Source organism: Ovis canadensis, chromosome 3, assembly GCF_042477335.2.
Source record: "Ovis canadensis isolate MfBH-ARS-UI-01 breed Bighorn chromosome 3, ARS-UI_OviCan_v2, whole genome shotgun sequence".
Lineage (NCBI taxonomy): Eukaryota > Metazoa > Chordata > Mammalia > Artiodactyla > Bovidae > Ovis > Ovis canadensis.
The window spans coordinates 221,368,029-221,394,883 of NC_091247.1; the positions used below are offsets into that span (position 1 = coordinate 221,368,029).

The 26,855-nt window shown below is 43.7% G+C and overlaps 1 protein-coding gene across 1 annotated transcript; it reads left to right on the forward strand.

The window, feature by feature from the left end:
• Window positions 1-4,448: 4,448 nt before the first annotated feature.
• EIF3L (eukaryotic translation initiation factor 3 subunit L) lies at window positions 4,449-25,182 on the forward strand. Its single transcript, XM_069581606.1, has 13 exons — window positions 4,449-4,831; window positions 6,959-7,007; window positions 7,684-7,894; window positions 9,095-9,174; window positions 11,299-11,360; window positions 12,481-12,550; window positions 12,748-12,821; window positions 15,374-15,545; window positions 17,059-17,213; window positions 17,940-18,110; window positions 19,183-19,680; window positions 24,027-24,107; window positions 24,966-25,182. Exons 1-13 carry the CDS (start codon window positions 4,799-4,801, stop codon window positions 25,002-25,004), a joined length of 1,695 nt encoding a protein of 564 aa, XP_069437707.1. The 5' UTR covers window positions 4,449-4,798; the 3' UTR covers window positions 25,005-25,182.
• Window positions 25,183-26,855: the final 1,673 nt, after the last annotated feature.

Below are 26,855 nucleotides of genomic sequence, written 5' to 3' on the forward strand. Positions count from 1 at the left end.
AGTGCAATTGTGTGGTAGTTTGAGCATTCTTTGGCATTGCCTTTCTATTGGATTGGAATGAAAACGGACCTTTTCCAGTCCTGTGGCCACTGCTGAGTTTCCCAAATTTGCTGGCATATTGAGTGCAGCACTTTCACAGCATCATCTTTCAGGATTTGAAACAGCTCAACTGGAATTCCATCACCTCCACGAGCTTTGTTCATAGTGATGCTTTCTAAGGCTCACTTGACTTCACATTCCAAGATGTCTGGCTCTAGATGAGTGATCACATCATCATGATTATCTGGGGCGTGAAGATCTTTTTTGTACAGTTCTTCCTTGTATTCTTGCCACCTCTTAATATCTTCTGCTTTTGTTAGGTCCATACCATTTCTGTCCTTTATCGAGCCCATCTTTGCATGAAATGTTCCCTTGGTATCTCTAATTTTCTTGAAGAGATCTCTAGTCTTTCCCATTCTGTTGTTTTCCTCTATTTCTTTGCATTGGTCACTGAAGAAGGCTTTCTTATCTCTCCTTGCTATTCTTTGGAACTCTGCATTCAGATGCTTATATCTTTCCTTTTCTCCTTTGCTTTTCGCCTCTCTTCTTTTCACAGCTATTTGTAAGGCCTCCCCAGACAGCCATTTTGCTTTTTTGCATTTCTTTTCCATGGGGATGGTCTTGATCCCTGTCTCCTGTACAAAGTCATGAACCTCATTCCATAGTTCATCAGACACTCTGCCTATCAGATCTAGGCCCTTAAATCTATTTCTCACTTCCACTGTATAATCATAAGGGATTTGATTTAGGTCATACCTGAATGGTCTAGTGGTTTTCCCTACTTTCTTCAATTTCAGTTTGAATTTGGTAATAAGGAGTTCATGATCTGAGCCACAGTCAGCTCCTGGTCTTGTTTTTGTTGACTGTATAGAGCTTCTCCATCTTTTGCTGCAAAGAATATAATCCATGTGATTTCGGTGTTGACCATCTGGTGATGTCCATATGTAGAGTCTTCTCTTGTGTTGTTGGAAGAGGGTGTTTGCTATGACTAGTGGATTTTCTTGGCAAAACTCTATTAGTCTTTGCCCTGCTTCATTCCGCATTCCAAGGCCAAATTTGCCTGTTACTCCAGGTGTTTCTTGACTTCCTACTTTTGCATTCCGGTCCCCTATAATGAAAAAGACATCTTTTTTGGGTGTTAGTTCTAAAAGATCTTGTAGGTCTTCATAAAACCGTTCAACTTCAGTTTCTTCAGTGTTGCTGGTTGGGGCATAGACTTGGATAACTGTGATATTGAATGGTTTGCCTTGGAGACGAACAGAGATCATTCTGTCGTTTTTGAGATTGCATCCAACTACTGCATTTCGGACTCTTGTTGACCATGATGACTACTCCATTTCTTCTGAGGGATTCCTGCCCGCAGTAGTAGATGTAATGGTCATCCGCGTTAAATTCATCCATTCCAGTCCATTTTAGTTCACTGATTCCTAGAATGTCGACATTCACCCTTGCCATCTCCTGTTTGACCACTTCCAATTTGCCTTGATTCATGACCTGACATTCCAGGTTCCTATGCAATATTGCTGTTTACAGCATCGGATCTTGCGTCTATCACCAGTCACATCCACAGCTGGGTATTGTTTTTGCTTTGGCTCCATCCCCTCATTCTTTCTGGAGTTATTTCTCCACTGATCTCCAGTAGCATATTGGGCACCTAACGACCTGGGGAGTTCCTCTTTCAGTATCCCCTCATTTTGCCTTTTCATACTGTTCATGGGGTTCTCAAGGCAAGAATACTGAAGTGGTTTGCCATTCCCTTCTCCAGTGGACCACATTCTATCAGACCTCTCCTCCATGACCTGCCTGTCTTGGGTTGCCCCGCAGGCATGGCTTGGTTTCATTGAGTTAGACAAGGCTGTGGTCCTAGTGTGATTAGATTGACTAGTTTCTGTGAGTATGGTTTCAGTGTGTCTGCCCTCTGATGCCCTCTTGCAACACTTACCATCTTACTTGGGTTTCTCTTACCTTGGCGTGGGGTATCTCTTCACGGCTGCTCCAGCAAAGCACAGCCGCTGTTCCTTACCTTGGACGAGGGGTATCTCCTTGCCGCCACTGTTCCTGACCTTCAACGTACTGAGGTTTAAAGTATATACAAGAAAATTCCACGGTTTAACCCAAGGCCACTGATTTCTGATAAATGTATACACTCAGGTGACTATCACCTCAATCAAGACATGTGGCATGACAAAGAAATATATATGTGAGCATGACAATTATATTTTTAACAATTTGAGAATTGCTATTTTAGATTGTAGAATGAGGGCCACGCCCTTTTCAGAAAAGTAGGTAAATATTTATTTGCAGGCAAGAACAAGTCTTCAATAGTCTCTATCAAAGAAGGCTACAATTTAACATACATTCAGAAACAGCCTGCTACTTTTTTTTTTTCCTGTCTAGTGGACTCCTGTACCAGATGATCCCTAAAGATACTTCTACTTCTAATGTATGAAGACTCAGCTACTTGTCTCACAAGGCCTACATACTACTGCCCCAAAGGGCAGTGAGCAGAGGCTTCTGAGATCATTTCAGGAGCGTGAAACAAACAAGATAATACATCAACTACAAACAAACTCAAGATTCTTGGGAAGTGGGGCTTGACATGAACAGAGCTGAAGAGCCCAGGATGACTATTAACTATAACTAAGGCTTTTCTGCATCAGAATTTCCTGCCTCAAATCCCAAGCCAAAGAAGATCAAGAGAAACAGGCTAGCTTTTCAACTGCTAAATTCTCTCAGTACCTCTCTCAGGTAAAATTATTCCGGGAGCTTTGGTCTGCCCCCAGTTTCTTTCCCTTTGAAGTATTGGTTTTCCATTAACAAGGGAGCCTTGCAAAATCAAACACTCCGTGATCAGACATTTCATAGTCTACAGTGGGGGCCCAGCTCCTCTCAGGTCAAAGTTGGATTTCTTTCTTTTCTAAAAAAATTGTCTTCCTTCGATCTTAATTGTGGCATGTGGGATCATCATTTGAGTGTGTGGATTCTAGTTTACAGGGCACCTGGGCTCCATAAGTTGTGGCACGTGGGATCTTAGTTCCCATCAGGGATGGAACCCATGTTCCCTGCATTACAAGGCAGATTCTTCACCTTACGCAAAGAATAAAGAACAGAAAATAACAAACCAAAAACAAGAGAGGAAAGAGACTTATTTATTTAGAACGAAGGATCACAACGAAAATTGTGGGAGAAATCTTGCAATTACAATTTGTAATTTTAAAAAGCTAACAATACAAACATCATGAAATCCAGAAATGAAGCCCTAATTTTCTTAAACACCTCTATTTTTTCTTTTTAAAGGCTTAATTGATTTTGATCACGTCTTTATATAACAATTTTGTATCATTTTCCACAATTTCAATGGAAAGACAATTTACCAGTGTTGGTGAGGGACAGAGAGGCCTGGCGTGCTGCGATTCATGGGGTCACAAGAGTCAGACACGACTGAGCGACTGAACTGAACTGAACGGAACGTCCTCAACATTTTGAGAGTTGTCAAAGTTCAGGGCAACCTGTATCAAATTTTTGTCATATACTAACTGTAAGATTTTGGGAGATTTGAAGCTTTCTAGTTGCCCTGATTACCCTTAAATGCTTATTTCATTGAGGACCCACAGTGTTCCTACCATAGCGGGTGGTAGGTGTACGTTACACACGGAGGGTCAACACTATTCACAAACGAGTATCACATAAACATATCCTATTAAGCTCAAACGCTCCCAACAGGATTTCCTCTAGCTGAATCCCAAAAGCCACTAGACACAACGGGAAAAGTGATGGGAGAATAGATCGGAATAGACAGAGGTTCTAACCGACTGCAATAAAAACATTACTCTTAAAAAATTTTCAAAACCACATGTGAGCACGGTGCTGGGTACCCTCCTTAAGCCAACGAAGAGTCACTGGACTCGACGGGCCCTTAAGCTTAAGCTTAGTTCTATGATGGCATCACCTTTCGGTAACCGACGACGCAAAGCAAGAACGCGGCACAAGGAGCTGGGGCGAGGCACTGCTGTAGTAATGGCTAAACTAAAGTTCTTCACCCACACACCGGTTTGTGTTGGTTTGTTTTATAACCCTGTCCCTAACTCTAGGGTTTCATCAGGACTTGAACTCATTCAAACGCCAGGTTGTGAACACCCCGCACAGCGTGCTGCGCTGCAGGCGAGGGTGGGTCCTAGGACTTCCTCCTCCCCCAACAGCTGGCTTCATCTTTGCCTGGTCCAACTTTAATGTCCAAAGTTGGGGGTGGGGCTTTTCTCAATACCTTCCCACTGCATTGGACTACACCTCCATTTTTTACACTCGGTAAGTTTAGACTTTGGAGAAAAGAACATTTGAAGACCTTTTTTCGCCTCAGGCAAACCTCTAGCACCTAAATCCATATTCAGGCCCCCATAGCCAAATAACCCATCTCGCGAGAGGACGGCCGAGGAAGTGGTCAACCATCCTTTGAGGGGGATTATTTCTGGTTTCTCTTACTTTGCCCATTCTTTATTACCCTAAAATACTTAACGTTATTATTTATAAAATTTTGCTAGTACTGTAGAATCGCCTTCCTTGTAGAGCCTCTATTTGAAGAAGGAAGACTAATGGTGTTAACTTGCGCCCTTCCCAACATGGCTACCTCAGCTTGCCGGCGGCCCCACAAAAGCTTCCGGTTTCCCGGCGGCCTCCAGGGAGGTTAGACTTCCGGCGCCCAGACTGAGGCGAGGCCTGATTTTTCTGCTCTCTCCAGGCTGGGCTCGCGGCCGCCGCAGCCATGTCATACCCCGCTGATGATTACGAGTCTGAGGTAACTTATCCTTGAAGTGTGCCGGTCTCCGCCACAGGGGCAGGGCTTTTAGGATACTGACCCCGAAGGGGAAATGGTGTTTGCGTCTCTGTGGGAGCCCCCGCCGGCCTCGCCGCGTGCGCGTACTCACGCTGCTGCCACTCACAGCGCCGGACTCCAGATCAGCCGGGTCTCGGCCGCCCACCTCGTGTGTCCAGTCCCCTCGTCCTCTCCTTTTCAAGCCCGGGGGCCGAGGCTGGAGATAAAGGGTTCTGTAGCTGAACTCTGTTTTCTTATGATTTGGACTCAGTTCCGTCGAACCGCGCTGATTGCCACAGCTTCTTGTGCTGTGCTCTTCCTTATTGCGGCCGTAACGAGGTATTGTCATTGTCTATTTATTCTCCCTTTTCTCAGAGGCACATGAGTCGCTCCAGAGCAGGGACTGCGTCTTGTTCGTCTTTGTGTCTTTTCAGTTCAGTCGCTCAGTCGTGTCCGACTCTGCGACCCCATGGACTGCAGCACGCTAGGCCTCCTTGTCCATCACTAGTTCCCGGAGCTTGCTCAAACTCATGTCCCTCGAGTCCGTGATGCCATCCAACTGTCTCCTCCGACGTCCCGTTCTCCTGTCTTCAATCTTTCCCAGCATCCGGATCTTTTCCAATGAGTCAGTTTTTCGCATCAGGTGGCCAAAATATTGCAGCTTCAGCGTCAGTCCTTCAGTGAATTTTCAGGACTGATTTCCTTTAGGATGGATTGGTTTGACCTCCTTGAATTCCAAGGGACTCTCAAGAGTCTTCTCCAACACCACAGTTTGAAAGCATCAATTCTTTTGGGCTCAGCTTTCTTTATAGTCCAACACTCATATCCACACATAACTACTGGAAAAACCGTCGCTTTAACTAGACGTACCTTTGTTGGCAAAGTAATGTCTCTGCTTTTTAATATGCTGTCTAGGTTGGTCATAGCTTTTCTTCCAAGAAGAAAGTGTCTTTTAATTTCATGGCTGCAGTCACCATCTGCAGTGATTTTGGAGCTCAAAAAAATAAAAGTCTCTCAATATTTCCTTTCCCCATCTGTTCGCCATGAAGTGATGGGACTAGAGGCCATGATCTTTGTTTTCTGAATGTTGAATTTGAAGCCAGTTTTTTCTATTCTCCTCTTTCATCAAGAGGCTCTTTAGTTCTTCACTTTCTGTCATAAGGGTGGTGTCATCTGCATATCTGAGGTTATTGATATTTCTTCTGGCAATCTTGATTCCAGCTTGTGCTTCATCCAGCCTGGCATTTCACATCATGTACTCTACATATAAGTTAAATAAGCAGGGTGACAGTATACAGCCTTGATGTGCTCCTTTTCCTATTTGGAACCAGTCTGTTGTTCCATGTCCAGTTCTAACTGTTGCTTCATGACTGCATACAGATTTCTCAGGAGACAGGTAAGGTGGTCTGGTATTCCCATCTCTTTCAGAATTTTCCACAGCTTGTTGTGATCCATGCAGTCAAAGGCTTTGGCGTAGTCAATAAAGCAGTAGATGTTTTTCTGGAATTCTCTTGCTTTTTTGATGATCCAGTGGATGTTGGCAATCTGATCTCTGGTTTCTCTGCCTTTTCTAAATCTAGCTTGAACATCTTCATGGTTCACATACTGTTGAAGCCTGGCTTGGAGAATTTTGAGCATTACTTTGCTAGCGTGTGAGATGAGTACAATTGTGTAGTAGTTTGAGCATTCTTCGGCATTGCCTTTCTTTGGGATTGGAATGAAGATTGACCTTTTCCAGTCCTGTGGCCACTGCTGAGTTTTCCAAATGTGCTGGCATATTGAGTGCAGCACTTTCACAGTATCATCTTTTAGGATTTGAAATAGCTCAACTGGAATTCCATCACCTCCACTAGCTTTGTTCCTAGTGATGCTTCCTAAGGCCCACTTGACTTTGTATTCCAAGATGTCTTGCTCTAGGTGGGTGATCACACCATTGTGGTTATCTGGGTCACGAAGATCTTTTTTGTATAGTTCTTCCCTGTATTCTTGCCACCTCTTCTTAGTATTTTCTGCTTCTGTCTTACTCGCCTTTGTGTCTTTAGGAACCTAGAACGAGCATGTTGGATTCACAGACTGGTGACTGTTTATCTGTGTCTCTTTTGTTAATAGGCTGCTTACGATCCCTATGCTTATCCCAGCGACTATGATATGCACACAGGTGAGTCTATGGGTTCGGCTAGCTGGGTGCTTCTGAGGATTGGCACCTTTTTGAATGTCTCACAGCTGCCTTGATGGGCACCTGTTTAAAACTAAGTGTTGATGATCCAGGTTTGGAGTCAGTTATTAGCTCTCAGGCAAAGGGTGGTACAGAGCCTATTAAACTAGGCTTTTTTCATGGTCCACCTCAAAATCTTACAAAGGAAAGATGGTTGTCCTGGCTGAGGTTTTCCTTGTTTAAACTATTACCTGAAAAAAAAATCTTGTTGTGAAAAATTAAAGTTTAGTTGCTTATACTATCATATTGATAGAGAGTGGCAGTTGTTTAGTTATTTAAAAAATAGTGCCTACTACTTACTTCCTCTTAACCGCAGTTCCACCCCCTTCCCGATAACCATCCCAAGTTCTGAGGGTAGACCTGGGTACAAGACAGGTAAGGTTCTTGCTGTCATAGACTTTAGATTCTGGTGGGGGAATCAGTAAGCAAATAAATTCCTTTAATAATAAAATGAGTAGTGGAAAATGTTGTGAAGAAAGAGACCAGTGGGGATTGGGAGTGACATGGAGAGTGTTTAAAAAGGCATTACACCTAGTTTTATAGACATGAGTTTAGTTTCCTTGCCCTCCTGTTACGTCATACATACGGGTTTGAAGTGTTTATCATATCCGATCTCTAGGAGATCCGAAGCAGGATCTGGCTTATGAGCGTCAGTATGAACAGCAGACCTATCAAGTGATCCCTGAAGTGATCAAAAACTTCATCCAGTACTTCCACAAAACTGTCTCGGACCTAATTGACCAGAAGGTGTATGAGCTACAGGCCAGTCGTGTCTCCAGCGACGTCATTGACCAGAAGGTGTATGAGATTCAGGACATCTATGAGAACAGGTATGGGCCATTGGCTGAAATGATCTCCTACTGGGTGAGACTGGCTGAGTAATGCAGTCTGTAGAAGAGGGTGATATTTAATCATTATTCTGTAAAGATAGTGCCCTAGGGTTTTCTGTGATTCTTTGGGGGCTGCAGACATTATTTTATTGGGCTCTATATCCAGAACTTGTACAAGGCCTAAAATAATACCATCAGTATTCATTATAATAGTAATTACATATATGATCAGTATAAATTAGACAGTGTCGTGAGTGCTTTTCTTGTATTTACTCATGTACTCTTCACAGCAACCTTGTGAAGTAGGTACCATTGTTTTCCTCATTTTATCGTTGAGTAAACAAAGCACAGAAGGATTAAGTCACATAGTGGATGTTCTGAGTTTTGAACCTGCACGGTCTGTCACCAGAGCCTAGTTTCTCAATTGTGCTGTACGACTTCTCAGTGCATGATGGGATGAGCAGAGCTCTAGAGTGGTTGCTTCTCAGTTCTGCTGTCTTAGTCCTCCTCCCCGCTTTGTTCATGCCGTGTGACTTGTGGGATCTCAGTTCCCTGACCAGGGATCAAACCCAGGCCATGGCAGTGAAAGTGCTAAGTCATAACCACTGGACCACCAGGGAATTCCTGATTGCATCCTAGTTTTGAGGGCACTGCCCTTGTGTAAAGGGCTTTAGAAATGAGACAGGTCAGTCAGGGCTGGATACTCAGAAAAGACTTCAGGAGGACATAGGGTCGTGAAGCATCTTGGGCATCAGTGTTTGGGTTGGATGCTCTAGGGCTGTTGTGGCATCAAACTACAACAAATACCGTTCCTACCATGTTTGAAGAAGAGCACTCTCGGAAGTGGAAAGAGGGGAAGCTGAGGGAGGTGTGTGGGGGTGTCTGAAAGGGAGTTCTCAAGTCAGGGAACAGTAAGCAGGGAAATACAACTCCAGAGTTCATGATACAAGGGCAGGAGATGATCTTGAAGAGCTTGGTGGTTGCCTAATTGATGTAAAAGAAACGTTTCACTGTATTACGAAAGGTTGGGGTGCAGAGTTGGGTTGAGGAAAGTTATAGAGTTGGAGGCTCTGGCCCTGGCTCTGGTTCTGTGACTTCTTCCCTTTGCTGAGCTTGGGTACTTATCTATAAAATGTGACAGATCTCTAAAACAGATCCTTCCTGTTTTGGACTTATGGAGTATTTCTGTTTGGTTTTCAGCTGGACCAAGTTGACTGAAAGGTTCTTCAAGAATACACCTTGGCCTGAGGCTGAAACCATTGCTCCACAGGTTGGCAATGGTAGGTGTCCTGGGTGCTGGATGGGATCCTATGACTGGAAGTCATTAGAAAGTTCAGAATGGTCTGTATCTGTTTTGTTCTTCATTTTATTTCCCCAGGGTTTGGTGCATAGTAGATGTAACTTGTTGAATGAAAGCTGAATAAATGAAAAGAGGACAGATTTTTCATATGTGGTGAATGCTGAAAGTGAGATTTTTGTCTTGACTGATTTCTTTTTCCCTGTGTAATTTTTGGGGTCATTACAGTTGCTCCAGAGTGGGCTTTCTGACCTCCTCACATTTCACTTTCTGATGGAGTCTTTTACATATGGTGTAAATTAGGAAGATCATGGCATCTGGTCCCATCACTTCATGGGAAATAGATGGGGAAACAGTGGAAACAGTGTCAGACTTTATTTTTGGGGGCTCCAAAATCACTGCAGATGGTGATTGCAGCCACGAAATTAAAAGAGGCTTACTCCTTGAAAGAAAAGTTATGACCAACCTAGATAGCATATTCAAAAGCAGAGACATTACTTTGTCAACAAAGGTCCGTCTAGTCAAGGCTATGGTTTTTCCTGTGGTCATGTATGGATGTGAGAGTTGGACTGTGAAAAAGGTTGAGCGCTGAAGAATTGATGCATTTGAACTGTGGTGTTGGAGAAGACTCTTGAGAGTCCCTTGGACTGCAAGGAGATCCAACCAGTCCATTCTGAAGGAGATCAGCCCTGGGTGTTCTTTGGAAGGAATGATGCTAAAGCTGAAACTCCAGTACTTTGGCCACCTCATGCAAAGAGTTGACTTATTGGGAAAGACTCTGATGCTGAGAGGGATTGAGGGCAGGAGGAGAAGGGGACGACAGAGGATGAGATGGCTGGATGGCATCACCGACTCGATGGACGTGAGTTTGAGTGAACTCCGGGAGTTGGTGAGGGACAGGGAGGCCTGGCGGGCTGCGATTCATGGGGTCGCAGAGTTGGACACGACTGAGCGACTGAACTGAACTGAACTGAACTGAAAGTAGGAAGAGTCAGCCTCATTCTTTTGCATGTGGATACCCAGTTTTTCCAGTACCAGTTTTTGGAAAGACTTTTTTTCCATTAAATTGTCTTGACACCCTTTTTGGAAATTAGTAATCATGTAAATGTAGAGGTTTATTTCTGGACTATCAACTTGACTCCATGGATCTTTTATGACTGTACCAACCACACTGTGGCTGTGGCTTTGGACAGTTTTGAAATTGGGAAGTATAAGTCCTCCAACTTTGTTGTTTTTCAAAATTGCTTTGGGTCTTCTGTGTCCCTTGAACTTCCATATTAATTTTAGGATTAGCTTTTCAGTTTTGGGATCACCTTGTATTCTGATAGAGATTGTGTCGTATCTGAGTATCAGTTTGAGAGAACCTCAGTTTGAGATTTTAACAGTCCTCTCCAGTGGAGTCACATGGATTGTACTTCATTCCTTGAGCAAGGAGCTGTGATACCATGTGTGACCATAGTTGTCTACCATAGCAGCTCATTACAAACACAACATGTACTGAAATTCCAGACTCCCAGAAGGAAAGCAGGTATTCAGTATAAAACATGTGGTTTGCACAAACAGTTTAAGGACACCAATCTTATCAGGTTGGTGGGAACCCTTCTGAAACCTGGGTTCCCAGATGCTGGTCAAGGAGCAGCTTTACTAGCAGGCCTAAGGATAATAGTCTCAGACCTGTATGTGAACTCTGCACAGCATCAGTATCTGAAGAGCTTCCCCACATCTTTCTTTTTCAGGTTGCATCATATCGACAGGATAAATTCCTTAAAATCGGATGTCTCAGTCAAAGATCCCCTTGCATGTGCAATTTCAATAGTTAAATGTCATGTTATCTTCCTTGGAGCTATTATTATGTCCTGGTTAAGCAGCTGGATGGCAGTAATAACTAAACGGTGAAGGGATATGGGCCTGAATGAGGTTAAGATGAATTTGAAAGAGTAAAATGGGAAATGAATTTTCTTGTTGCATGTATTCTTGGAGTATGAGTATTGGACGTTTGATGTTGTTTAATCTCTGAAGTCATATTTACCCTGTTACTTCTCACCAAGGGTAAAACTGACTAGTTGTTCAGTGGATTCCTAAAGCACCCCTCTGCCATCTCTTTCAGATGCTGTCTTCCTGATTTTGTACAAAGAATTATACTACAGGCACATATATGCCAAAGTCAGTGTGAGTATCTAAATGTTGCTGGCAGTTTTTAAACTCTATGCCATCTTTGTCCCTGGAACACAATTGCTAGTTTAATTTCTCCACCTTTAATAGTTCTCCTTGACTGGGCTCGGGCAGGTGGTGGTTTCACTGAAAGAGCGTTTACTGTATTAGGCACTTTACCTTCATAATCTCATTTTTCAGAGAGATTAAATACCTTGTCAGACCCCATGGTTAGTAAGCTGTGGGACTGAGACTCCAAGGCAGTGTTCTTTCCAGTCCATCAAAAATACACCGTTCGTCATGTTGTTCCCCTGCTCAGACATGACCCGTGGTTCTCATTTACCAACAGTGTGAAGTCTAGCTCAGGGGTCAGCAGCCTTCTATGTACAGAAGCAGTTAGTAAGTATTCTGGGCCTCATTCAGAATCTGTTCACCTCTGTAGTAGCCATGGACAGTGAGTGTGCATAGCTGTGTTCCAGTTGAGCTTTTTATTTACCGAAACAGGTGATGGTGGATTTACTGAACCCCTGGCATAATTCTTGTTTGGCCCTAAAAGACCTCTGCATTTCTGGCCCATTGAAGCCCAGTGTAGCATTGTCTGCCTTACTCCCCAGCCCTCAAGCACCATCCACAGTTTTATCTCTTTGCCTCTGTTAGTCCTGTTTTTCCTTCCCCTTGCTCCTCTGCTTGCCAGATGTGCATGCCTGGTGTCTAAAGGTCAGTTAAGGGTTTTGGCATAAAATTTGACCCTTAGGGTCAGATACTCAGGATCACTTTGAACTGCTGTAGCACTTACTGTCTTCCCTATCACTGGAGTGCTCTTTACATGCTAAGAAGGGGGGAGCAGACACAGTTCTCATGTATGTTTGACCCTTGAACAACACAAGTTGGAACTATATGGGTCCACTTACATGCAGGTATTTTCAGTAAATATACTACAGAGTTGACTTTGCAGATAATGGAAAAACCAAGTGTATGGAGGGCCGACTCTGTTATACATAGATGTTTGACCAGAGGGTTGGCACCCCTGACCCGCGTGTTTTCAAAGGTCAGCTGTATTTGTCTTCAGCTGTCGGTGGCAGGCCGTGAGTGGAGTCCATGAGGTTAAATGTCCTTCTGTCTTCTGCTCTCTTTACAGGGAGGACCCTCCTTGGAGCAGAGGTTTGAATCGTATTACAACTACTGCAATCTCTTCAACTACATTCTTAGTGAGTCTGAGGTTATGATGAAACCTAATATTTGTCTTCATCTCTTTTTAACAGGATTTTAACATGCAGGTGGGAAGAGAGGAGGTCTTGAGATTCATGGTCCTTTTAAGAGAGGAATTAAAAATTGTGTTCTGCAGCCTTGCTGAATGGGCATAGTCGTTGACTTGAGTCTGACTTTTCTGTGGTCTTCTGCACAGATGCTGATGGTCCTGCTCCCCTTGAACTTCCCAACCAGTGGCTCTGGGACATCATCGATGAGTTCATCTACCAGGTAGCTGGTCAGCCTTGGCTTAATTTGAAATATTCAATAACTCGTCCAAACAAAGAACAGCTGTTAACAGTTGTTTGTGTTATTAAAAAGATATAGGGGCACTCTCCGTCCCCCTTCTGATGTCTGTGTCAGAAGCTTTTTCTGTCCTTTTTCACTTTAATAAAACTGCTACACACACACACAGAAAAAGATACATAATATAAAACTATCCCAGCATAGTGAGAAATAACCCTGTCACACTGAACTCTTTGTTGTGGTTTTCTGAGGAATTCAATGAGGTCTGAGAGCTCCATTCTAAACTTGGAAGTCAGGAGAGTTGAGCTCCAGACTTCTAACACTTTCTTGCCTGACCTTGAGAGGTGGTCTGTCTGATAGGAAGAATACAGGTTTCCTAGGCTTTGGAGTCAGCTAGAAGTGGGGTCTTGTGGGGTGTGGCCAGCTGGTGTCTCTGTAGTAGTGACATGTTTTTTCAGCTTTCTGAGCCTCACTTGGATCACCTACGGATCACAAAGTTTTTATATCTTGATTGTGGTGTTGGTGATGTGAGTATATTCTGGATTAGAGTAAAACAGGACATTTTTACCAAAGGGGAAATATTACCTAAGAGAACTATTACTAAAAAAAGGAAGTTGAACTTGGGGAAAAATTTTTTTCTAGTGTTTTACTGAGATAACATAGCTCTTACTGGGTATTTCAGGAAAAATCGGTTTGTTAATAAAGCTCTTATTTGAACTCCATGGATCAAAGAGACTCTAAATACCAAGTGCTGATGCGTTGTGATTGGAGAGCTGAGGAAACCTTCCTAGGGCCCGGTGAGAAAGAGGCTTCTTGCTCAAGACAGGCTTCAGTGCCTGTGGCCAGTGAGGGCCACAGAGCACACCGGCCCTATTTGCCTTCTCTAGCTCCTTGTCTTGTTTTGTTGTTGTTGTTGTTTGTAATTTATTTATTTGGCTTTACCTGCTGTTAGTTGCAGTTCATGGGATCTTCACTGTGGTATACAAACTCTTAGTTGAGGCATGTGGGATCTAGTTCTCTGACCAAGGATCAAATCCAGGTCCCCTGCTTTGGGAGCATGGAATCTTAGCCACTGGACCACAAGGGAAGTCCGTCCCTTGGCTTGTTACTTGGCATAATTTTAGAAGGTTGGCCATCCTGTTGGCTCACAGCAAGTCAGAGTCTGTGCTAAGGTTCTTCATCTGACTAAAGATAATCCTAATTCCCTAGGCTTAAGTGGTGCTCTGTTAACAGGTTTAAGTGCTCTCACTTCTAACAAAGACTCCCACTATGGGCTAGGTATGATTCCTCCAGCCAGTCTTTGTGAGAAGTGAGAGTGCTGTTAAGCCGCTTAAGAAAATGCCAGCTATATACCTCATGGGGTGAGTGGCTCCTCCCTACCACTTGTTCCTTTTAAAAAGAAGTGTTTTCTTTTTTTCTCTTTATTCCCCACCACTTTCATTTATTTGTGTTGATATAGTAATATATGAATTTGTTATTACTGACTTTTTTTAACTGCAGATTAAGTGAAAGTGTCTTCCTGCCTTGCCTTTGCAGAGATATCAATTAGGATCTGCAAAGACAATCAGCGTATAAAGGCCTGCCGTATTTTTTTGTGCCATCCATGTGATGTACCACTCTTCTGATCTATGTGCTACACATAAGTCTGTTTCTGGAGATGACTGGAAGTAGAGTTGTTGGCTGAAGGATATTTGCTTCTTAAATTGTTTTAAATCAGGTTTATAGAGTCATAAATTGCACGCAATAAAATATACCAATCTTAAGAATATAGTTGAGATCTAACGAATATATACACAGCCACAATCAAGAAATAAAACATTTTTGTCACTTCGAATTTTATTTATTTATTTATTTGAATTTTAATAAATAGTAATTACTACTCTCAAAAGGCTGTGTCAAATTATACTACTACTATCAGCATTAGAAAGCAAGATTTCTGTATTGGATGTTATTGGTCTAATTTTTGTCAATTTGATAGGAAAGAAATGGTAATCATTTTAATTTACATTTCTCTGAAAAGATTGAGCATTTTCTCTACTAACTGACCAAGCCTGTTCAAAGTAATTATCAGTATTCTTTGCCTGTTTTTCTGTTGGATAATCTTCCTCTTTTTGGCTTAATGAGAATTCCTTCTACATTCTGGATACTATTCTTTGTTTATTGTTAATTTAGAAACGTTTTCTCCTGCCTTCTTAGAGGAAGATGATGTTTTGAAGTTGAAGAGTGATCTTAGGTCATCTAGAACTTAGCTTCTAGCGGCCAGCACTGTGATGTCCAGAGACATTGAGTAACTAGACTGTGTTTGACTCCAAATTGAATGTTTTCTTTTTCCCACTACTTGTCATTTTAGAGATATTTATTTCACTGTGGAATAAGTAATATAGTAACGAACAAAATTCACAGCTTAATCACAGACGGCTTTCACAGAGCCAGCAGTGAGCGCGCAGATTGCTGTCGCGGAAGAAGTGGTGGCAGGAGCGCTGTGCTGTCCCTCTGGGTTTGATGCCCCTGCTACATCTCTCCCTCTTCCTCAACAGTTTCAGTCGTTCAGTCAGTACCGCTGTAAGACCGCCAAGAAGTCAGAGGAAGAGATCGACTTCCTTCGCTCCAATCCCAAAATCTGGAATGTCCACAGCGTCCTCAATGTCCTTCACTCCCTAGTGGACAAGTCCAACATCAACCGGCAGCTGGAGGTGTACACGAGCGGAGGTGAGCGCTGCCCGCTGTCGGTTCCCCAGGCACTGTGGCGTGGGTAGGAGGAGCCGCCGTCTCTCGGGTGATGGGCTGCTCCTCTGGTGTCTGGGGGCGAGTAGGAGCTGAGTGCTGATTTGGAGGCTGCTGGGCTTGGCCATCTGTTGGCTGACAGAATGAACCAGTACTTCCTAAGAGCTGCATTTGTAAACACTTCTGCTGCTGCCTCTCCAGGGCCTTTGTTTAGATAAGCACTTCTCAGACATTTTGGTGTGAGGACCACTTGACACTCTAAAAGATTAAGAATCCCAAAGTTTATCTCTATAAGCATTTTGTTCCAGTGAGAAGAGTGGTGGTTTTACAAACCTCTTTAAATGTGGCTTTGGGGAAGAGTGCTGGAGGAGTCTTCTGCCTCTTCCCTCAGTGTGTGGCAAGACACTGCTCTGGTTGATGTATCTGAGGGGACTCTGGCCTCACACAGATATTTAATTGGGACGGGGAAAAGAAACTTTGTTTATCAGCCTTTTCGCATAGCCCAGCTCTTCTTTGATTCTACACCACAACTTGACCATGGTAGTTTCTATAGGTTAGTTGCAGTGTGGAATCTGAAACCTTATCAGTAAACTTTTACTTTCTCATGTTAAGGTTTACTAGTCTGTCCTGCAGCCTGAGTGAATTTTTTTATCCATGCATGATTTTGTAAAATGAGCTAGCAAGATTTTCTGAAAGTTGACACATTTTATTATACAGTTTTTTGAAACCATATCTGTTACTTTGACCATCAACCTCATCAGATAAGTCCTTATTTTGGGAAGCTGTTTTTCATAGTAGCAGATAGAAGTTTTATGAAATTCTAATCTTTACTTAAAAGTTGATAAATCGGTTCATTGATACTTAACAGACATTGGTATCTTAACAAGTTCACTGAACTCATTTTTGAGAAAATGTCTGCTAAATACCCATGTCTGAATAGTCATAGTTTGTATATCAGTTATTCTTTTAAGTAACAATGGGGTTTTGTGAAAAAAGAGCGGCTGGTTCTTCATTGCAGGTGAGCGGTGGTAAAAAATACAGTGACGATAGTAGAGTTCGGTGCCACTGTCTGATTGATGCTAAGTTGCCAGTGGTTTTACCCGCATTGTTTCTGCACCATCAGTGCAAATGTCAACTCAGTGAGAAAGGCACGTGGTATCTTAGTGTTACTAGGAAGATAGCTTTGATCTCGTGGACATCCTGAAAGGAGGGGCCTTAGTGAGGAGCTCTTATTGATGAGAGGGGTCCTTTTGTGTTCTCAGGTGTGTGAGGGGACTGCCCCCCGCCCCCCCCGCCGACCAGGTGACATAACTGGTGAATGTAAGATTAGCACAGCTGGCGTGCTTCTTCCTGTTCATTCAAAGGCAGAGTTATTTCCTTTTGCAGAAAGCTTTGGAGACTGGCGGTAGGTTAAGAGTTCACTGAGTGACATTGAAGGTTCAGGCCTGCCCTTGTTCCCAGCCTCCCCTGAAGTGTACACTGTCTGTCTGTCCCTCAGGCGACCCAGAGAGTGTGGCCGGGGAGTACGGACGGCATTCCCTCTACAAGATGCTTGGCTACTTCAGCCTGGTGGGCCTCCTGCGACTGCACTCGCTCTTGGGGGATTACTACCAGGCCATCAAGGTGCTAGAGAACATCGAACTGAACAAGAAGGTAACTCCCTGTTTCCTCTGGCCCACATTTGCAGGGCCTTAAGAGAACATCTGATCTATTAGGACAGATTTCAAGGAGAAAAAATGAGTGACTCCTCCCCAGGGAACATTGAGACAAGAATTGGAAAACTACTGCAGGGAAAACCTGAATCTGGACAGTGTGGTTTTCTCTTTGATGCTTAATAACACCTCGGATATTCACCACTCCTATTGATAATATTTTCAAATCAGAATGATTAGGCAGATTTTTACCTTTCAGCTTTCACCAAAGAATTAACAAAATACTTAAGAAGTTCGGAGGTGGGAGAGAGAAGGTATGTTAGCAGTGGTTGTTTGCCTCACGATAGAAACATGATACATTTTTTGTTTGATGTATGTATCTTATCAGTCTGTTCCTTTATAGGGCTTATTTGGAAAAGCAAGAAAGAATGTACAAGTGAGGTGTAGAGGATTTCAGAGTTGAAAGAAATTTTAGGGTCACTTGGTCCAGTCTTTTTCTCTTACAGCCAAGGAAATGGAGTCTTCAGGTCACATAATCAGTTAGTGGTACGATCTACTCGGAGCCTCCAAGTCCAGAGCCAGGGCTTCCTCTGAGTAGTTCAGGGACTCTGCAGGGATCTCTTGATGCTTTTGCTTTGGTTAACACTAGGCCCTGCTGATTTTTACATCCTAGCTGGGATGAGTTGGTCTTAAGACTCATGGATGCCGCTTCTGCCCCCTTCCACAGAGCATGTATTCCCGCGTGCCCGAGTGCCAGGTTACCACATACTATTATGTTGGTTTTGCATATTTGATGATGCGTCGCTACCAGGATGCCATCCGGGTCTTTGCCAACATCCTCCTCTACATCCAGAGGACCAAGAGCATGTTCCAGAGGACAACATACAAATATGAGATGGTAAGGAGGCCTCTGACCAGCTGACACACCAGTGCCAACAGTTTTTGGGTAAACCAAAATTTTGCTATTTTGCCTGCTTTTTCAATAGGATGATTTCTTAATGGTTAGCCTATGCTGAGTTTCTTTTGTTACACACATTACTTTGGATCCTTAACACCTTGATGATCAGGACAGTAGTATCTTTTCTTTTACTTTTATCCCCCAGCAGTATCTAGGATGTTCACTGGGCTGTGGGTACTTAAAATCAGTTAGATATGGGTACTGCACTCGAGCCGTTTGCTTGGAGGATGATGGATCCAAAATAGGCCTAGGATTGAAATGATGGTGTGAGTGATTGAAACACAGGTGTGTGTGCTCAGCCACTCAGTCATGGCCGACTCTTTGCGACCCCATGGACTGTAGCCTGCCAGGCTCATCTGTCTGTAGGATTTTCCAGGCAAGAGTACTGGGGTAGGGTGCCATTTCCTTCTCCAGAGGATCTTCCCGATCCAGGGATCAAACCCACGTCGGCAGGCAGATTCTTGACGCTGAGCCACCTGGGAAGCCAGAACTGGGGGGAGGTTTCTAAGTAAAGCAGCGATGTTGAGACTTGGAAGTGTGACCATGTAGCAGCACAGTAAACCAGCTGGACTGAAAGGCAGAAGAAGAACCAGACTAGGGTGTTAGATTTTGTGATAACCTTTACTAGTCAGCTAAAGTATTTAATCTGTATTCTACAGGAGTTAAGTACCATCAAAAATTTCTAGATATTATAAGAAACAATTAAAATATTTTTCAAAAAATATTTCTAGATGACTTGATCGTAATTGGTGTAGGATTGACCTGCCTTGGTACATAGGGTGGACTGTGAGACAGAGACGGGGCTACCAGTAAAGAATCCAGGAGACAGGGAGGACCTGGAACCAGACCAGAAGTTCACTGGAGCTAGAGGGAGGATTGGGAGAGACATTGGGAAACTCAGCTGCTGGGTGTAAGGCAAAGGGAGAAGTCAGGAGGTCTGAACAGAGAGCGTTTGGGAGGGTACAGGGTCCTTTTCATGGGACCCTGCAGCAGTCTGTCCCCCTACCCCCAGATCAACAAGCAGAATGAGCAGATGCACGCGCTGCTGGCCATCGCCCTCACCATGTACCCCATGCGTATTGACGAGAGCATTCACCTCCAGCTGCGTGAGAAATACGGAGACAAGATGCTGCGCATGCAGAAAGGTGACCCGCAGGTCTACGAGGAACTTTTCAGCTACTCCTGCCCCAAATTCCTGTCGCCGGTAGTGCCCAACTATGACAACGTGCACCCCAATTACCACAAGGAGCCCTTCCTGCAGCAGCTGAAGGTGTTTTCTGACGAGGTGCAGCAGCAGGCCCAGCTCTCGACCATCCGCAGCTTCCTCAAGCTCTACACCACCATGCCCGTGGCCAAGCTGGCCGGCTTCCTGGACCTCACCGAGCAGGAGTTCCGAATCCAGCTTCTTGTCTTCAAACACAAAATGAAGAACCTGGTGTGGACCAGTGGTATCTCCGCCCTAGATGGAGAATTTCAGTCAGCCTCCGAGGTTGACTTCTACATTGATAAGGTATGGCTGGCCCCCCGCCCCACCCTGCCAGGCTAGGTTCTCAGGATGCTGCTCACTGTTGTATGCATCTGGGACATACTGAACAAAATCAACAAAGATTTCTGCCCTTGTGCTGATATTCTAGTGTTTAAAAAGTAGGTGGTAAACATTATCATTAATCAAACCATGTAATAGTTTAGATGTTGCCACTTGGCTGTGGAGTAAGTCAGATTGGTGGTAGTAGAAGCCACAGGTTGCAGTATTAAATAAGATGATGAGGATAGACTTTGTTGGGAAAGTGAACTGGCAGCTTAGCCTTGAAGGAGGTGCAGAAATTAGCAAGCAGATACCTGGAGGAAGAGCATTCCAGGCAGAGGGAGCAATTAGAGCAAAAGCCCTGAGGCCAGAGCGAGCCCAGACAGCGGCAGTGCGGTGCCAGAGAGGAGGCTGGGGTGGGAGAAGAAAGGGGGATGATGCTTTGTAGACTGTTGGAAGTACCTTACTGGCTAGGAAGCCATTGTCCCGAGTTGTACCACCCTAGCTGGGTGCTAGTGATTTTGAACTTCTTTTAAGGGAATTACGCAGGATGTGCTCTTTTCTGGCTGACTTCTTTGGCTCGACATTATATTTGAGAGAAATCACCATCTAGCGTTGTCCTATGGCGCAGTAGTTCAGTCATGCCTGTTCTGTGGTGGTCTGACATGTACTGCAGTTATTGACTGCAGCGTTTCCATTCTTCTGCTGGTGGACATTTGGGTGGTGGTATGATTTTATAGAGTGGCTGTCGATCGTCCATTTAAGTTTTTTTTTTTAATGATATATGTGCTTGTATATGCAAAGAGTCATTTCTGGAAAGATGCAGAAGCAATATAATGCATAGCGAAAGGCAGTTTGAGGAATATTGTTATTTGGTTTTTAATAATATTGTGTATAATATTGGTATTTAATAATATTGTGTTTGGTTTTTAATATTTATTAATTTATTTGGCTACTGCAGGTCTTAGTTGCAGACCATAGGACCTTCCTTGCGTCATGTAGGATCTTTTGTTGTGGCTCGTGGGCCTCTTTCTAGCTGTGGTGTGGGGCGCCCCTGGAACACACAGGCTCAGTAGTTGTGGTGTGTGGGCCCAGCTGCTCTGCGGGTTGCGGGATCTTAATTCCCAGACCAGGAATCAAACCTGTGTGCCCGGCTCTGCAAGGCACATTCTTAACCACTGGACACCAGGGTCGTCCCTCCCTGTTAGAGTTTACCTTCAAGCTGAACATTTTAATGTACTTGTAAGTTTTGTGTTTTTTTTTCCCTAAGTTGTTTTAAGTGAGTTTTTCCAGGCTTAAAATATGCTGGACTTCTCCAATTGTTCTTTGCATGAAATATCACCTTTCCCCTGTTTGTTTGCACCATGTACATAATACTCAAAAATGAATGAAACATTCTTTTTTCCCCTCTTTTCTTTTTGGGCTCATGGTATCTCAGTTCTCTAACCAGGGATTGAACCTGAGTCATGACAGTGAAAACCCAGAATCCTAACCACTAGGCCACCAGGGAACTCCCAAGAAAACGTTGTATTCAGACATGTTTAGAACCCTGATAAAGACTGAAAGAATCTGTTAAAAGTTAGTAGATCAGTATCTTTCATCTCTTCTGGAATATTCTTAGCCAGTAAGTCTTAGGTATTGTTTCTGTTCTATTCTCCTTCTGGAATTCTTTAATCTATGTTAGACCTCTATCCTTCATGTCTCTTAAACCTTTCTTCCATCTTTTTGTCTCCTCTCTTCTGGATACTTTTGATTAAAAACATCCTGTACCTCTTTCATCTCTCCCTCCAGTTCTGTTTCTAGCTTTCTCTTTTAAAAAGAAAAAAAAACTAATGGTGCAGTGTTTCCATATGTGCTTGGTTATTATTGTTCTTTTTTACTACATATGATTCGTTGTCCTTGAAAAAATATTTGTTGATATTCTTTGAAGCCAAGGATGAACATCTGTTCCTGTGAAGGGAATTTGTTTTTGCCTCCACAAGGTGCCTGGGAATATTCTTGGTCTGGGACCACCGTAGACTGAACTCAGCAGACTGAGGTTCCTGGGAGCAGCTGGGTGGCAAGGCCAGGCGGTAGACTGTCAAAAGAATATGTCTCAGAGAGGAGTCTCTTTTATGCTTCTTGCCCCACCCTTGGCAGGCTTTGCTTGGTGTCAGGAGTGGGATGGCAGTTCACTTCTGGATCACCTGTAGCTGAGGATGCAGCTCTTTAGGATCTCAGCGTTACAAGGATGGTCTTCCGCCCAGGTTTTCTAGGATTAGCAAATCCCCTCAGTGCAGAGGGGCTTCTGTGTTTTGCTCGCAGAATGGTTTGTTTTCTCTTAAATGATTCTTCATTCTCTTGTCAGCTCTTTGCTGCTATGAGGCAGTTTTTTTAAAAAATATCCTACATTTTTGGTCGCTTTCAGAAAGTATAATGTATTTAAATATAGTTGATTTCCAGTGTTGTGATGTTGTGTTAATCTGTGCTGTACAGCAGAGTGATTCAGTTACGCATATGTATATATTGTTTTTCATATTCTTTTCCATTGTAGTTTATTGCGGAATGTTGAATATAGTTCCCTGTGCTGCCCAGTAAGACCTTGTTTATCCATCCTGGATATAATAGTTTACTTCTGCTAATTCCAAACTCCCCATCCATCCTTCCCATACCCCCCTCTCCCTTGGCAACCACAAGTCTGTTTTCTACATCTGTGAATATAACAACTGCTTTTTAAAATTAACTCTTAGACCCATGTTCCAACAAAAATAACCAATCAACACAAAACTTACTTTGAAACTATCAGATTAAAAAAGTATTCATGTTCAGAAAACTAGTATGTCATTTGACCCATTCACCTTTGTGGATATTGTGATACCCTTATAAAAGGCAGAAAATCAGCTTAGCACAGCTGAGGCGGGGCTTGAGGGGTGAAAAAGGGAAGAAAGTGTGTTGTTCTAAACATATTACTTTTTGCTGGCAGTTTTTAAAGCTAAAATTAATAACAAACTTTCCTGGGTAAAATTCCATGATTAATTAGTATATTCACCATGTTGGGCAGCCATCTCTGCTCTAATTCCACAACATTTCTGACATCCCCCGAAAAGGAATCCCTGTCCATTAGCAGCATTCCCAGTTCCCCTGCCCCCACAGCCTCTGGCAGATCAGTAATTTGCTTTCTTTCTACCTCTGGATTGGTCTCTTCTTAATATTGTCTGAAAACTAGAATCATGAAATGTGTGGATTTTTGTGTTTAACTTCTTTTATTGAGCGTCTTTTCAAATTTCATCCAGGTTGTAGCAGGTATCAGTGCTTTATTCCTTTTTATGGCTGAATAGCATCTCACGTTTTGGACAAACCACACTTTGTTTATCCGCTCATTAGTTGGTGGACAGTTGAGCTGTTTTCACATTTTGGTCATTATGGGTAACACTGCTATGAAGTTTTGTGAACCTGTTCTCTTGGGTTTATGTACCTAGTTCTAGAATTGCTTGGACCGTTTGGGTAGTTTGCTTTTGGAAACTTACCTTGCTAAACCAGGTCCTCTCATTTTAGACTTCATGGCTTTTGGGAGGATTAGTGTTCAGTTCTTGGCTATCCCTGCCATGAACAGAAGCACCAAAAGTAGAGATGTGTCAGTAGTGAAAGTTTTAAGTTGTGTGGGTTTTGTTTTTTGGTGGTGGTGGTGGTGGGAAATTTTGGGGTTTTTTTGTTTGTGCTTTTTGCCATGCAGCTTGATGGATCTTAGTTCCCAAGTCATGTTTTTAAAAATCAAAACCGCCTCCCCCCTGCAGTGTTGCATCAGCTACGTAAAATTCTGTTTGAATTTATTCCCAATGCCTGACACTCTTGGGCCATATCAGTTACCTGCTACATTCCTTTTAGTGAGCAGACGAACTAGTCCCAGCCATCTCTGGATTGTCTTCTTCCAAGAGTTAGCAAGTTCTTTTTTTTTTTTTTTTCATTCTTGACTTGAAAAAAATCAAGAGATTCAAGAAGTTCTTGGGTCCTAAACTAGATTATGTAGGAATTTACAGATAAACAGAGCTCCACAAAATATTTTGAGCTAAAAAATCATTTAAAATCTAAACTAATTTGGAACTTATAAACAGTATATGAGAATAAAATGGTATGTTTTAAATGTTACTATTGCCACCAGATTCATGTTCATTAAAAAGACCAGAAAATAAATGAGTTAATGTGAAGTAAAACTCAGCATCTACAAAGAGCAGCACCTAGCTGTTAATGCTCCCCCATAGATAGGGGTTTATCTGGCACTTAGCACCACTGCTATCTGCAGAGTCCGTCAGTGACTCCTCCTCAGTGCTCCTCTGTGGTTGCTTTTCCCACAGGACATGATCCACATCGCAGACACCAAGGTCGCCCGGCGCTATGGGGATTTCTTCATTCGGCAGATTCACAAATTTGAAGAGGTGAGAGGTGTGGAGAGTGGTGTGGGGGCTGGAGACAGGAGTTGGGAATGGAGTGGGGAGCTTTTAAGTGTTTTATTTCTCATTTCTGTTTTCAAGAAAGCCTGAAATTGGCCTTTGAAGTTTCTGAGCTAGACTGGCTGGCTCCCTGGGGTCCGGGGGGTGGGGCTGGGCCTGTAGGAGTTGCTGCATCAGCCTTCTTTGGAGCATCTTTTCCCAAGATCTCTCTCTGCGGGTGGCCGGCTCTCACTTCCCTCCCTGTTATTTCCTAATATGGGTGGATTCACTGCCTGCTCTTACCCGTCCCTCCCCATCTGGCAGTTGGTTACTCTACAACTTAGACAGGTCTGGCCAGTCTTTACAGGCAGATACCTTGAAGCTCTGTTTTGACAGACTTGGTGCATTCCACGCCCTGCCTTCAGAGAGGCCTTGCGGGTCGCTGTTTGCGCCCATAGCTGGAGCCACAGCGTCCTGGTGCTTTGAGTCCTCCAGCAGAGGTCACTGCTGTGCTGTGGGCCATGCTACTGGATGACTCTGCAGGACAGTAACACAGTCCTGGCAAGTCTAGCCACCCTGAGGCCCTTTCCTATCTATAAAATGATTAGAGCAGTATAAGGTGTGTGTCCAGTGTGAAAGGCAGATAGAACAAGCTGCATGAACTGTGCGGCATTATGAGAATGTCGGGTGGAGGACCCAGCACTGTGATGGTAGACGCTGTGTTAGTAGTGATGCCGTGATAGTAGACGCTGTGACGTGTCTGCATCAGAGGGGTGGCTTGGTGTGGCCTCGTGATCATGCACACCATAGGAAAAGGTTAGGGGAAAAAGCCAATATCTGACTTTGCTTTTCCTTCCCTTCCAGCTTAACCGAACCCTGAAAAAGATGGGACAGAGACCCTGAGTATATTCACACTTGACACTACTCAGAGTAGGGGCTTATCTTGATGTCATTGTAGGGCATGTTCTGCCACCATGAAGGCTTTACCCAGCTCAGCCATTGGCCAGTCACCTGAGTTGAAGTTTTTTGAATTAAGGACTGAAGTGTTTTAAGTCGTTCTTAATAAAGGATCTTCTTTGGAGTCAGATTTGTCTTCTTGTTGGGGAGCGTCTGTGAACAAGAATACTATATGTAATTTCCCATGTGTCATGAGATATTATTTCCTGATGCATTAGTTATTGATGTTTAAATTGAATTACTTAATTCCTATATTCATAAAGCATTATACGGTATACAGGACAGTTTCATATTTAGTGTCTTATCTGCATCTCAAAGAAATCCTGTGAGCATTAATGACCTGCCGAAATTTGCATGCATATTTGTGCAAGTGCTGGGTGTTTGGTGGCTCAGAGGTTAAAGCGTCTGCCCGCAATGCGGGAGACCCCAGTTCGATCCCTGGGTCGAGAAGATCCCCTGGAGAAGGAAATGGCAACCCACTCCAGTATTCTTGCCTGGAGAATCCCATGGAGGAAGGAGCCTGGTAGGCTACAGTCCACGGGGTCGTAAAGAGTCGGACACGACTGAGCGATTTCACTTCACTTCTTCACTGAACACCTACTGCCAGGACTGTCCTGGGGAGTCCAGGTACACTTCCTGTACTGTACAGCTCAGGTTTGGTAGTAGGGGCCCCATTTTGTTGAAACAGACCTGGGGAGTTAAGTGACATAATCAAGGTCATGCAGTTATATTGGGTTGAGCAAAAGGTTTGTTTGGCTTTTTCTATAAGATGGCTCTAAATTCTACTGTGTTATGCTGCTAAGGTCTTGTGATTCTTCACACTGAAAACTTATGTTAAACAACAACAACAAACTTATGCAGTAGGCAGCTTCTCCCACCCGCAGTGAGTTTGAAACTACTGCTTGTCTGCCAGAACCATCACAGCCAGTCACTACGAAGCTGTGTCTGCTTTTCACATTCTTTCCCATCCCTCCTGTAAATGACCATATGGGATCTGCCATCTTGGAGACTTCTTTGAGATGGCATCTTCACCTCAAAACCTAGCAGCCTACACTATTATCGGAGCTGATTTCTAATCTTATCTTTTCTAACAGTTAAAGCACAGATCATATAGATCTGTGAAAGCTTCATTGAAGTTGTCTCAGGTAGCTCACCTAACCTACACAACAAAGATCAAGTGTTCCTGGATCTGTAGAAATCTTGTATTCAGAGGTGAGCCCTCAGAATGGTCTGCACACCATTTATGCATTATCTCACTCCAAAGATGTGGAATCCTGAACTTACTGATGAGGCTCCTTTGTCCATGGGGATTCTCCAGGCAAGAATACTGGCGGGTTGCCATGCCCTCCAGGGAATCTTCCCAACCCTGGGATCAAACTCAGGTCTCCTGCACTGCGGGCAGATTCATTGCCATCTGAGCCACCAGGGAAACTCAAGGAAAGAGGCTTAATTAAGTAGCTTGCCCAAGTCAAAGATGGTAGGTAGTGAAGACTGGTCTTTCATTTCCCAAACTTGTGTTTTTATCTTAGAAAGTCCTACCCTAAGACTGGTAGCAAGAAGAGCTTCGCTGGTGGCTCAGGGGTAGTCTGCCTGCCAGTGCACGAGATGTGGGTTTGATCCCTGGTCCAGGAAGATCCCACATGCCACAGAGCAACTAAGGTGGTGCCCCACAACTACTGAGCCTGTGCTCTAGAGCCCGGGAACCGCAACTGCTGAAGCCTGAGCAACCTAGAGCTCGTGCTCCGCAATGAGAGAGGCCGCTGCAGTGAGAAGCCCTTGCATTGCAACTGGAGAACA